Raw genomic sequence first — 13,942 nt, forward strand, 5'->3', positions numbered from 1 at the left:
TGTATAGCCCTATCGATGACAAGTAGATTTTTTTCTTCTTTGCAGTTTATCTCAGCTTCCTCAGAGGTCCTTTCCTAAAATTCCTTTCCTTAAGGACTGAGTAGCTCCCTTCCAATGTTGCTTTGAAGTTTGAGGGCAGTGGTGGTTTATTGGCTAGCCCTCATTCCGACTTCCAGTCCTACAGGCTGATGCTATTTATTGTTTACTGTTACAAAAATGAGTGACTGAGTGGACTTCATTCAAAGGACAGGATGTTGGATACAAGCTCTAGTTCATAGGTTCAAAGGAAACAAATTTTTGCAGTGTTGTCTTTTGTTACATTTTCCCAAATCTCCTATGAGATTGTGGGGGATTTTTAGAAATCTAACAATAGAAATCGTTGGCCAACTTCCCCAAATATGTTGTATCCTTAAAAGTGACCATTTTTTCCCATAGCCTTTGAATAGGTAGACAAAGGAGGCATGCTTCATTATTATAGTGCAACTTTCATTGGAAGTTATGAAACAACTTTTATCTCAGCAGCTTCAAAGCAAAAGTAATCTTATTAGAATCGATCTTTATGATGAAGAAGGATCTTATAGATCTACCAAATACTACTTTCATTGATCTCTAGTGATCTGTTCAGTCTTTTCTGCAAAAGGGATGGACAAGAGATGGGATCTTTTATGTTGGTTTCAGGAAAGCCAGGGATTGCATTTGGCTAAACCTCCCTTATACTGACTGTTGTTCAGTTAATTTTTAGTCCTGATTAGTTAATCAGGACTAAATGACTAAATCAGGACTTTATGACTCCACTTAGGTTTTTTTGGTTTTGTTTTAGATAAAGATATTGGAGTGGTTTGCCATTTTCTTCTTCAGCTCATTTTGCAGGTAGGGAAACTGAGGCAAACAGGGTTAAGTGCTTTGCTCAGGGTCACACAATCCTATGTCTGAGGGCCAGATTATCCTGAAACATAGATGAATTTCTAATATTAAAAGCTCTATGATACATAGTTTATGTATAGTTTACATGGTTTACAAGGAGCTTTGTGGTGAATTTGCCGAGTGCTTCCCTCACAACAACCCTGTGAGGTAGGTCTGATAGAGATTATTTCCATTTTGCTGATGAGGAAAAATCGTTCAAGTAGTCTACTGACTTTGTCAAGATCTTATAACTTGCAAGTGCTGAAATTTTCTTTTAAACCTTAGATGTTCTATTTGACCTTAGAGGCAGAGTTTTTTTTTTTTTCTAACACCGACATTTCTGATTTTGTTCAGTCTTCCCTGTCACATATGCAGACATCACCATCTCTGCAGAAACTGGAAAGCAGAAGGTGCGTCAAGAAGACTTTATGAATGGCAGTTACAAGGAGATGGGCATCTCTTCACTGAGTCTATGTCCCTTACTGTCAAGATGACACTCTAAGATAGATGATGGAAAGGGGAGGGGGCTGCAGCGGAGGCTGCAGAGAAGGGCAGTCAGGACGGAGAAAGACGGGAGGTGACTGTCATTAAGCCCGCGATTTTTCAGGCAGATTTCCAAATTTGGTTCTCGTTCCAATTTAAGACCCCCTTTTTTCTTCCACTGAATCACGGTGGAAGGACCGTGTGAATGAATGGGGAGACCACTGAATGCGGAATGGAGCTGCATCCCAGAGCAATGGGGACGGTGATGGTGCTATCGGGGTCTCTGGAGGAGCTGGGATTCTACCCTCTGCAGCTGCAGTGATAACCCAGCCTTGAAAAGGAGAAGCTGCTCGGGGTACGACTTTGGCTGGCCCTAATGTAAATAAGAGGCGGGCAGAGCAGTCCAGCCGGGCTCAGTTATGCAAAACCGGAGCTGGGGAGCAGGGGCAGCTCCGGCCACGCTGCGGATGCGCGAGCTGAGGGGTGGGGGGTTGGGGAGGTCTGAAACCGCAGAGGGAGTGCGAATATGTAAATGAAAAGCCCGTGATGGGTGTGGCCTGGAAGAGTAATGCAAATGAAGGGGCGGTCCCCTGCGGTCTCCGCCTCCCGCCCCCGCAGCTGTGGACAGCGGTGCAGAGCGCAGCTGGAGGAGCGACGGCAGCTGGGGGCAGTGACAGCTCGGAGCTCCGCTAGGCTAGGCGGCGGCGGCGGGGCGACAAACCGCACGGCGAGGGAAGGAAGACCGCGCGGCCCGGCAGCTGCCGTCTCCTCATTCCCAGCCCCTGGTACCTCTCCGCTCTTCCTTGCGCGCAAGATGGCTGACCCGGCTGCGGGGCCGCCGCCGAGCGAAGGCGAGGAGAACACGGTCCGCTTCGCCCGCAAAGGGGCCCTCCGGCAGAAGAACGTCCACGAGGTGAAGAACCACAAATTCACCGCTCGCTTCTTCAAGCAGCCCACCTTCTGCAGCCACTGCACCGACTTCATCTGGTGAGCGCGCGCGCGCGCGGCGCCCCCCGCTCCCTCCGCCCGGGGGGACTCGGGTTTCCCACTCCCCACCCGCCCTGGGGTGCACTCGCCTCTGGCCCCCCTCTTACTTCCCGCCCCGTCTCATTCCCGCTCCCCGCCACCCCCCGGAGGCTGGCGCAACCTCCGCCCTCCTCCTCGGCCACCGCTGCAGCAGAATCCTGGCCCCAGAACCTGCCGTCCTCTGGGCATCTCAAGTCCCCCTCCCAGTCAGTCCCACTCGGAGGACGGACGCCTCTGTTGCAGCTCATCCCCTGCCGCTTCTCCCCGGCGCTGTCCCCTGTTGCTACAAGACCCCCCCGCCCTTTCCCCAGCCGGGGCGGTGGGGACCCGGAGCCCTAAGCCCGCCTTCACGATCTCCCGGGTTGGCAAGCGCGCACTGACTCCGCATCCTGGGGCCGCCGTGGGAGCCCCCTTGGAGCCACTAGTTCATTTCCCCCGCAGCCCTGAGACCGACCAATAACTTTGCGGCTCCACTTCTAGGGGGAGAGGGGCGGGGCGCGGGGTCCAAGCTGTCCGCAGGCCCCCCGGGGCGGGAACGTGCCGAGCGCACCCAGCTCCACCCGGACCCCCGAGGCAGGTGGGAGGGAGAGACACACAGGGTAACTAACGGGTGTTCCGTCTCCTTTTGCAGGGGATTCGGAAAACAGGGATTTCAGTGTCAAGGTAGGTGTTACCTGAGGACTCTCCCCTGCATAGATGCTTGGTGTGTGCGAACAAATGCCTGCCTGCGGTCTGTGGAAGCAGGCCTGAGTGTGGGTGGGTGTGAGCGCGTGTGTGGCCAAGCCTAGAGCCGGTCCATATAAAGTTTGGGACCTGTAAGTGGGTGATTAGAAGCCCAGAGTTTTAGTTAGGGGAACGTCCCCGTAGGACTCTTAAGAGTAGAGTCCTTAGCTACTGGAGGAAGGCCCTGGGGAGAGAAGGAAACGATTCTTTAACCCCCAGGGTGACACAAGGCAGGAAGCTTAGACTGCCCCAGCTCTTGGGCCACCCACCTAGGTGGGGGCTGGCTGGCTGATGCGATGGAGCTCACACTGAACTTCCTGTTACACAGTTAATTCCATCTTCAAGCCTCTGGGGGGCAAAGAGGGATGTCATTAAATGCCCAGAGAAGGTGGTTTCTTCTACTTCCCGCCCCACCTCCTCCCGCCCTTCCTCCTCCTGTGAATCTTTCTCCGAAGTATCTGGACAATTAATTTGGGTTGGAGTGTCATCAAGGTCCTGTTTTAGTTCTAAGCACATTGCTAATCTCCCTCCTCTAAGCAAAAAAAGAACAAAAAAAGACTACAGAAAGATTTCGGTTATCAGCCTTGACATGAACGTTCAAGTTACACATAAGTCTTTTTTTCTTCTCCTATTCCAAATATGCTTCTTGTTGTACTTCATCGCTGCCTATATTTTTTGGACACATCTGTGAACCCAAGATCGGGGTCCCAGAAATAATCAACTCTTTTTAGAGTATAAAAGAATCCAATACCTTTCTGAAACTTTTCTGAGAAGGTATTAGGGCTACAGGTGGTAATTAAAGTCAGACATTGATTTTCTTCAACTGTGTTCACAACAAAAACACAGCTATGTCATTTCCCAATTCTACATATCTGATGAGGTTAGTGATCCATAACTCATTAAATCCTTCGAGTTTGTCCAAGTTGTTTCCCTTATTTCAGTGTTTACTATTTAATTAAAATGTTTATTTTTTTTTTTTAGAATTTTTTAGAATTTTAGAATTGAGAGGTAATTAAGGTTGCTCCTGACACTATCAGAATCATATTGTTGAAACTTTGTGAGATCTTAGAGGTCATTTAATCATAGAATCACAGCACTTGGAAGTAGAAGGGATCTTGGTGAAGGTAATTTGTCCAATCCCTCTTTCCTTTTTTCTTTACAAAAAGAAACAGAGGTTTAGAAAAGTGAATGACTTGCCCAGCAGAACTGGGATTAGAATCTCCGGCCTTCAAGTTTAGTGCACTTTCTTCCTCCTGTATTAATAACATTAAGACTTATAAAGCTCTTTTCAAACTTTAAAGCATCATATAAATGTTGAACAGAATCCTTGTTCTACAGTCAGGAACACCTGACTTCAAATCTGATTTCAGACAATTAACTCATTTTGTGACACTTGTGACTTACCAAGTCACCCTCCTTCTGCCTCAATTTCTTTGGGATAGTAGCACCCATCTTGAATGGTTGTTTTGAAGATCACATAAACTAATATGTGTAAAGCACTTTATAGTGTGTTTGGCACATAGTAGGTCCTTAACTTAATAAATATTTGTTCCCTTCTCCCCAATCTCATTTGAGAATTACAATCCAGAGAAGTATAGATATTATTACTTCAATTTTACAGATGAGGAAATTGAGGCTCAGAGATATTGAAATGGTTTACCCATGGTCATACAGCTAACAAATGTAAAAGATGGGATTTGAACCCAAATGTCTTTCTCACTCAGTCCAGTCTGCTACTTGATTCACTGCCCTGCTTCTTCATGCCCAGAGTTAACAGGATCCTAAATGAGTGTGATTGTAATTTTTCTTTGACAACCTGTGATTTCACTTATTCTTATAAGCTAATTTGAAGGGTTTTTGTTATTATTGTTGTTTTGTTTTTCATTCTTTTCTTTCCTGAACCTTCAACAGAAAAAATAATCCCAGGTTAAGTATAAATAAAATTGCAACAGCTAAATATTTCTACAAGGTTAACTGGGGATCAATGACACCTTTGTTCATGAGCAAATTTGCATTTAAATACTGGCCAGAGCTACCCAACTTTGGGTTTAATAGTTGAAGAGTGTGAGTACATTGCAAAGGAAGAGGGCTGATTTCATTTTAGTGGGCATTAAGCTGGTCATAGACTCATTTTTTTTTTTTTTTACTTTTTTAACAGCTGTTCTTTCAGCCTTTCCAGAAAATAACCTCGCTACATTTTTAAAGGCTAATACTCTTAGAATAATTTAAATATTGCATGACTTTCTTATTATGTGACACTGCTCAAATCACTTACCCTTTCTGCCTCAGTTTCCTCATCTCTGAATGGGGATGATAGTAGTATGTGCCTCATAGCATTGCTTTGAAGATCAAATAAATGGAATGTAAAAATGCTAGTTATTTTCAATCTCTGTTTTAGAGCTATCTTTCATGCTACTGAAGATCCCTTAAAATTTCATAATTTGTAGGTCAACTTTTTCATTGCTAAATCCTTGATCCACATATTAGGTTAACAGCAGCTTAGCTCACATTTACATAACACTTTGGGATTACAAAATACATTCTTCATAACAGCCCAATAAAATAATTTCTTTCTCTTCTCTTCTCTTTTCTTTTCTTTTTTCTTTTCATAGAAGAGGAATAGGAACCGAGTTGTAGATATGTGACTTACCTATAATCACACATCTAGGAAGTATTGGTTAGGTATTGAATTTACAGGTTTCTGATTCCAATACCAAGTCTTATTGCACTGTGGGATACTGCCTAGTACTTTGTTACCTATTATTAAAAATCAGAGAAGTCATCAAAAGTCATAAGATATGGTCTAGTTTTGCCAAGGTTTCCAGATGAATTTACATCTGCAATGGATAGAAAAAATCATTTGGATAAGTATTGAAATTCATCTCCTCTACAAATAGGCATTTTTTTTGCTGGAAATTTAAGAATGTGGTTTATTTTATTAATGACAAATAACACTGTGTAACTAGGTGAAACAGTGGATTGAGTGCCAGGGCTGGGGGTCTAAGAATACCTGGGTTCAAATCTGACTTCTGTCACTTACAAGCTATATGATCTTGGGCAAGTTCCATAAATCTTGTTTGCCTCAGTTTCCTCATTGTAAAATGAGCTGGAGAAGGAAATGGCAAACTACTCCACCATCTTTCCTGAGAAAACTTCAGATGGGGTCACGAAGAATGAGATATGATTGAACAACAACAAGAAAAACTTTTTTTTTCAGGTTCTCAATAAAATTTGCAAATTCTCAAGCCCTAACCCTTCTCAGTCTTTCCATAACATTGTTGTGATGTTGATGAGAACTGGGCAGGACTAGTAATGTAGGTAGGTAGCTTATAAATTTGGTACAATGAGATTGAATAGTGAAACCCATGAATTCAGGTTTTAGAAAGATGTGATTTATGGTCCCTGAGATCGGGCTACATTTTGCCATCTCTTCCTCCTTCCCAATATGATTTTTTTGGTTTAAGCTCGTTAGAATGACACATAGACTGGATGGATAGGGTCAGAAAAGACGGGCCCAGGAATTGGGATCTTTTGAATGGGCACCAGGAGAAGGAAGGAGTACTTGGCTGTAGGAATAGAGGACACCAAAAATTATTAGATGGAGATACTACTTTTGATGATTTATCACATGGAACCACCCCTGCCCTTGCCCATTGCTATAGTTCTTCCAGTTTCTGTGAATCACATCATTTTAGATATAGAAGGACTTTACAAATTACTCCTAGTTCAACTTCCCAATTCAAGAATATAACACTACAAAACTTTTTATTGCCTGTCTTCTGTTTAAACATCACCTTTGTTTCTAAATATATTACTCCTTTAACCTCCAATTTCTTTCCCTTATTATAACCATCCTTTGTAACAAAAAATAAAAGGGGAAAAAAAAGCAGTTCAACAAAATTAATCAAGCTATCAACTGAGTCTAACAAGGTATGCAATATTTCATACCTTTTTTTTTTCTCCAATTCTCCCTTCTTAACAATTTTCCTCCCTCCCTCCCTTTTTCCCTTTCTCCCTCCCTCCCTTCCTCCCTCCCTCCCTTTGTTAGTTGTTTTTCAGTCATGTCCAATTCCTTGTGTTCTCTTTTGGTTTTCTTGGCAAAGATACTCGTGTGGTTTTCAATTTCCTTCTCCAGCTTATTTAATTATGAGGAAACTGAGGCAAACACTGTTAAATGACTCGCCTAGGATCATACAGCTAGTAAATGCCCACAAAGCTGGGTTTAAGCTCACAAATGTGAGTCTTCCTGACTCCAAGCCTAACACTCCATTTTTCGTACCACATAGCTACCCTAAAACAGAGATATTTGAGAGATATTCAAAGAAATGCCAATGATAGGCAGCTTTTTGTCTCATGAAGCAATTCACTGCATTGATGTAATTGTTAGAAGTTCTTTCCTATCTTCAAATCAGTTTTCTTATACCTTCTACCAATTAAGCCTAGTTCTGTCCTCTGAAACTCTATAGAATAAACTATACTTTTGTGCTCAAGATAGCCTTTCAACTTGTGAAGAGTTATCATACCTTCTTTATCCCAGAATAAAGACCCAGTTCTTTTAACTATTTCTTTACAACTGCACTGTTCTCAGTCATGTTCCTCTTCTCAAACTTTACTTATTAGGCACAGAGATATTTATATAGCCCACAGATAAGTGAAGAAGGTTCATTAACTATTAGTAACTGCATGTCATTAACCAGTTTATTGGCGCAAATGAAAAAGTGACTTAGTCACAGTGTATTCATCTGCCAAATTAGAAGGTTGGGTTATATTGTCCTTGATGTTCCTGCCAGCTCTGATTCTATTCATTCATTTTAGTTCTAAGCCCCCTTCCTACTTTGTGATTCCATAGAAGTTCAGTTTTTTGCAAAATTTCAAAGCTGAATAAGAGGTTAGAACATCTTTAGTCCAACTCTATATTCTCATGAATGATGAAGAAATGGAGGTTGAGTGACTTGTTCAAGATCATAAAGGTGACCCTTTCAGAGTCTAATGGCAAAAATCAATGGAAATTCCTATGATGGGATTGTCTGAGGGGAGTTGCTTTATTAGTGGCAGTTGATGAAGAGTCTTATTTTTGGTTTCATGGTAATGTAAGTCTGAAGATATCTCTCTCTGCAACATAATACCTTACTAAGTAAATATAGAAAATGTGATCTCTATGGGATCTATGGATATTAGATTAGATCTATGGACATTATGGAATCTAGGGGTTATTGTAGACTAATTCCAAAATACTGACTTTAGGAAGAATAATATATTCCAAGTACCAGTGATATATAAGGTACTTCCCAGAATCATATTCAAAAAGTTCATAATTTGGATGTGTAAAGTGGAAAAGAATCTATTCTAGGGAAGAGTTAAATTATTATTATTTTAAAATAAAATTGTGTATTTTCAATTATTCTTGTTGATAAGTTCTTGGGAGGTATTTGAGAAATATGTATACCTATATAATATATCAAATATATCTTTGGGATCTAGATATCCTCCTTGAAACCTTCTTTGGTTACAAGTAATTGTCATTGACTGTAACTTAAAATCTGTTGTCTAGCATTCCAAAATAGCCCATTGCCAAATACAATTTTAAATGGAAGTTGTTATGTTCAGATTTTAGATGAAAAATGTATGATCTGATTCCCAATGATGTTATAATTTCTTTCTCTGATTCCCCACACCCCTTTTTTTTCCTGCCAAAGAAACTGTGTGCCTCTGTATTATCTTTGCATAAGATTCAAGTGAATTTAATTTTGTTTTGAAATATTTTCACTCTTCCTTAAGAGAAGTGAAGATGCTATTTTAGTTTCCTCATCTGTGAACTCAAGGGGTTAGATTAGACAATTTCTGAACTCCCTTTCAGTTTCAACTTTACTCATGTGACTTAGAGGAAGGAACCCTGAACTTAAGGGTCAAAAAGAACTGGGTTTGAATCCCAGTTCTTCCACTTATGAACTGGGTGACACTGAGCGAAATTATATTGGGTATTCATTTCTTGATTTGTAAACTCTGCATAATACTAAATTTATCACTTCCCTCACAGGGTTATTGTGAGGTTAAATGAAGTTATATGGGTTGTATGTGTTTGTATGTAATATATATGTAATATGATTTGTTTTTATTATATATAACATTTATCATAATAATATTTATAGAGTATTTGAGTGTATAGTAATTATATAGTATGATTAGTATTTATATAATATTTTAAGATCAATCAGTTTCTCAGTCAACAAGCATTTATTAAGCACCTACTATATTTCTATGTTTCAGGCACTGTTAAAAGTTGGCTCAGCTTGGTGGCACAATAATTAAACTCAGGAACACTGAGTTTAAATCCGGCCTCAGACACTTACTAGCTATATGACCCTTGACAAGTGCTTAATCTCTGTTTACCTCAGTTTCCTCATCTATAAAATGAGGTTTGTAATGATACCTTCCTCTCAAGGTTGTGAGGATTAAGTGGAATAAAATTTGTATAGTCTTAGCATAGTTCCCAGTACATAAGTGCTATATAAATGTTAGCTATTAGAATTATTGTTTTATACAAAGAGGCAAAAGACAGCTCCTGCTCTTGAGAAGCACAGTTGAATGGGGAAAACAACATGCAGGTAATTATGTACAAATATGATATCGAATAATAATTTGGAGGTTATCCACAGAGGAGGAGGATTGACAAGGCTTCCTGCAGAAAGTGATATTTTACTCAGGACTTGGAGAGTTCCAACTTGCCAGTAAAAAAAGACCAGATACTTTATGCAGGTTATTTCATATGAGTCTTATAACAACTTTTGAAATAAGTTTCTATTTTACAGATAAGGAAACTGAGGCTTGGAGGAATGACATACTTTGTGTGTGGTCATCTAGTTGATGAAAATAAGAGTATTGAGGTCTTTCTGACTGTGAGGCTGCCTCTCTACAGATGAAGGTGCTTTGAAACTTGTAAAATCTTATGCCATCATTAACAGGAAACCAGCATTGGGAATCACCTACATAAATCTTACCTGACTAGTCCTTAGACATTATGGGTCCCTCTTAAAAGAAGGTGGGTGGAGTTGGATGGTCTTTGCTAGAAATGTACTTTACAAGACGGAATTTAATTTTTTTCTAAGGTTTAAAAGACCTGATCATTTAAGGTGGGATGGAAATACTATATTTAAAGGAGATCAGAAGGTGTTACTCTTCTATTGATTAAATTTTATGGAACTGGCTAGAAATCTTTGGGACAGCTAGGTGGCGCAGTGGTTAGAGCATCAGGCCTGGAGTCAGGCAAACTGATCTTCCCAAGTTCAAATCTGGCCTCACTTATAAGCTGTGTGATCCTGGGCAAGTCACTCAACTCTGTTTGCTTCAATTCATCCTTTGTAAAATGAGCTGGAAAACAAAATGTCAAACTACTCCAGCATCTTTGCCAAGAAAATTTCAAATAGGTCATGAACAATCAGACATAACTGAAAAATGACTGAACAATAAGGAAATATAACATTGATTTTTATGGGAAAAATGCATTTCAACTTCCAAGTAACTAAATTATAAATATTTAACTTTTGGGGGGTGAGGGAGAAGGGGAAGGAGAAGATTCAGTTTTCTTAACAGTGAAATGGGCATGAAACTCACTAAGCTGTCTACTTTAAAGGGCTGTTGGAAGGAATAATTAAGTTAGCTTTACAATTTTAAAGCATACCATCTAAAGTGAAGGATGATTGTGAGAAATCAGTTGTGTTTATTTGATACTGTTTGGGGACTTGGAAGATATTTTTTTTACAGTGGGAAAAAAGAGGCTCAGCCCAGGGCGGGAATAAAGCAATATAATTTCTTTTTGAAGTTTATTATTGCAATTTTTTTTAAATAAGTCATCGCACCCTCCCAATTTGATTCTCACTTTCCCATTCTTCCTCTTGCCAGATGGGTAATGTTGTTCTGCTGAGCTAGAGGAGGATGAAGAACACATTGTTTTCATGTTGCTATCAACCCCTCTCATTAAGCTGTTTTATATCCTAAGTGTTCACTCCCAGAGTAACAGTGATAAAGCACTTAAGTTGCATGAGGTTAGCGGGACAGGCAGCCTTGCAAAGGAGATGCTCAGTCTAGGGGAAGTGCTGACCCAGGGGAAATTAGCTTGCCTCCTTCCCCAGGGACTTTTCAAGTTGGAAAGTCTGAATTTTACCCATGAGCCTTTGTCTTGGCTTTCTTTCAGTTACACTTCTGTAATGAGATAGCACCAAAGCTCTTAGACAGGCATCCATTCATTTGGCAAATATTGGCTGCAATGGAGGAGAAAGATCCCTGGGTTATTGAGTACCATGGAGATGAGTTTTAATCCTAATTCCACAACTAGCAAACTGTAAGCTTTCACAAGTCTCTGCTCTTCTGAATCTATTTCCTCCTCTGTATAATAAAGGTTTTAGACTAATTGATTCCAGGCTTCCTTTCCTTTTAAATATTCTAATCTGAACAGTCAAATATTCTAATAATCATTCTACCGCTGAGATAATTTATTTAATTTAATTCAACAAAAACTAAATTTATGCAATGCACTATGATAGGTACTGGCACTAAGGAAGGCAGGAAGGAAGGTGAGAAACAAGCATTTATTAAGCACTTACTATATACCAGGATCTTGCTAAGCACTACAAATGTCATTTCATTTGTCATTCCTTATAATAATCCTAGTAGGTATTATTATCATCCCTATCATACAATTGAGAAAATTGAGGCAAACAAAAGTTAGCTGACATGCCTAGAGTCATACACCTAGTATTTGGCTATTATATCAAAAAAGGAATTGACAACATATATAGGACTGCTTGCCATCTAGGGGAGGGGTAGAGGGAGAGAGGGGAAAAATCGGAACAGAAGTGAGTGCAAGGGATAATGTTGTAAAAATTTATCCTGGCATGGGTTCTGTCAATAAAAAGTTATTATAATAAAAAAAAAAAGAAAAAGGAATTGAGTTTGTTCTGCATGACCCCAGAGGACTGACTCCAGAGCAATAGGTGTAAGCAAATTTCAGGTTTCCATGACAAAGATCTTCCAAAGGTGTTAGTGAGTTAAACATTTCTAAAGATTTTCAAGGGAAATCAGGATGACTGCTTGTTGGGTTTTTGGTAGGAGAGGTTACTGTTCAAGTGCAAGTTGGAACACAATGTCTGATGTTCCTTCTTCAACATGTTTCTGTAATTTTTTGAATTATACTTATGGAAAGCAACCAGATTGATAAAGGACTGAAGACCATGCTATATAAGGAATAATTGAAAGAACGAGGGAGATAAAAGAATGCTATGGGGAGATAAGATTACTACATGGAAGTAGTGAAGGAAAAGAAATGAATAGTTTTTAAGTGCTTACTATGTGTAGGTAGTATGCTCAGAGCTTTCCAATATTTATTCCTTACAACTCAGGGAGGCGGCTACTTTTATTACCTTCTATATGTTGAGGAAACTGAGGCATAAAGAGGTTAACTGACTTGCCAAGGATCACAGAGCTAGTGTTTGAGGCCACATTTACTTCAGAGCTTAGTGTACTACACCACTTAGCTGCCTAGAGCTGTCATGTAGAAGAAGAATTAGAATCATTCTGCTTGGTTTTGAAAGAAAACTAGAATCATTTTGTGAAAGTTAAAAAAGTTAAAAAGAAGTTAATTTTAACTTTTTTTTTTTAAACAAAATGATCTCAAGGAAACAAAGTTGAATTGTCCCTGCTGCATATACACAAATAGCCATAATAAAAGTTAGGAAATGATTAAGTGCATTGGGTCATGAGATCATCAGTTTATAGCTGGAAGGGATCTTAGACATCATCGAATGCAAACCCCTCGTGATGTTAAAACTGAGGTCAAAATAGGTGTTAAGTGGTAGAGTAGAGATTTGGCAGCAAATTCAGTTCTGTTACCATTGCTTTATGCTGTCTCTTCATGAAGTTGATTTTTCAAAGGTAGAAAAGATAATTTTTAGCTGAAGTGACTAGGAAAGGCTTTGTGAAAGAGTTTGCACCTGAGCTGAACTTTAAAGGAAGGGAAATTTAAACAGGGTGAAGTGGTAAACTGGGAGATACCATTCTTGTCATAGGGGACAATATACACTAAGATGAAAAAAGGCAGGAAAAAGCCCTGGGAATTGCTAGGCCATTCTGGTTGGAGAATAGTTTGATATGAGGAATAGTACGAAATAAGGAATCAGTGGTAGGAGCCAGATTTTGTTTAATAATTTCTACTTTTCTGCATTTGTTTATGAAATTTTAAATGTTTTAGTTCATGATTTTTATAAAGGTGCAAATGTAGTTGAGAATATGTATATTCATTTCTTTTTCCATTTAATAATAGCCAAAGAGTTATCATATATAATGTTTCTAAAATTCTATTTAGATCTTTAGCTTGTTTCTTTTTTTTTCTCTTTTGGAGACCTGGATTATAAAGGACCTTGCATGCCAGGCTAATTAGCTAAAAACAAGCTAATAAAACAATTTGGTTGTCATTAGGAACATACTTAATAGTTTTGATGATATAATGGCATGATGAGACTCTGTGTATTAAATTACTTTGGCAATAATATGATAGATGACTTAGAGAGAGATTGAAAATATGGTGACCAGATAGAAAAGTCTTATATTGGTTCAAGGGATGATGGGATGATGGGATTCTGTACTATAATGGCATCATTGTAAAAGAGGATATATATATATATATATATATATATATATGTATATATGTATGTATGTATAATTATGAGAAAATTTTTGTAGAATTGAGAAGACAAAATGACTATTTTGATTGGATTTGGGAAGGTTGAAGATGGAGGAGTTAAGAGTGACCAAA

General features: G+C 39.5%; 1 protein-coding gene across 2 annotated transcripts in view; it reads left to right on the plus strand.

The window, feature by feature from the left end:
- Positions 1–1,905: 1,905 nt before the first annotated feature.
- The window catches only part of PRKCB (protein kinase C beta), a 634,931-nt gene continuing 622,894 nt past the window's right edge, over positions 1,906–13,942 (plus strand). The window contains exons 1-2 of one of the 2 annotated variants that reach the window (XM_031945586.1): positions 1,906–2,373; positions 3,044–3,075. In XM_031945586.1, the coding sequence (XP_031801446.1) occupies positions 1,955–2,373; positions 3,044–3,075 (451 nt within the window). In that variant the 5' untranslated portion in view covers positions 1,906–1,954. The remainder of the gene's footprint in view (positions 2,374–3,043; positions 3,076–13,942) is intronic. The other variant, XM_031945585.1, reaches the window with a different exon arrangement.

This window comes from Sarcophilus harrisii, chromosome 1, assembly GCF_902635505.1.
Source record: "Sarcophilus harrisii chromosome 1, mSarHar1.11, whole genome shotgun sequence".
Taxonomy (NCBI): Eukaryota; Metazoa; Chordata; class Mammalia; order Dasyuromorphia; family Dasyuridae; genus Sarcophilus; species Sarcophilus harrisii.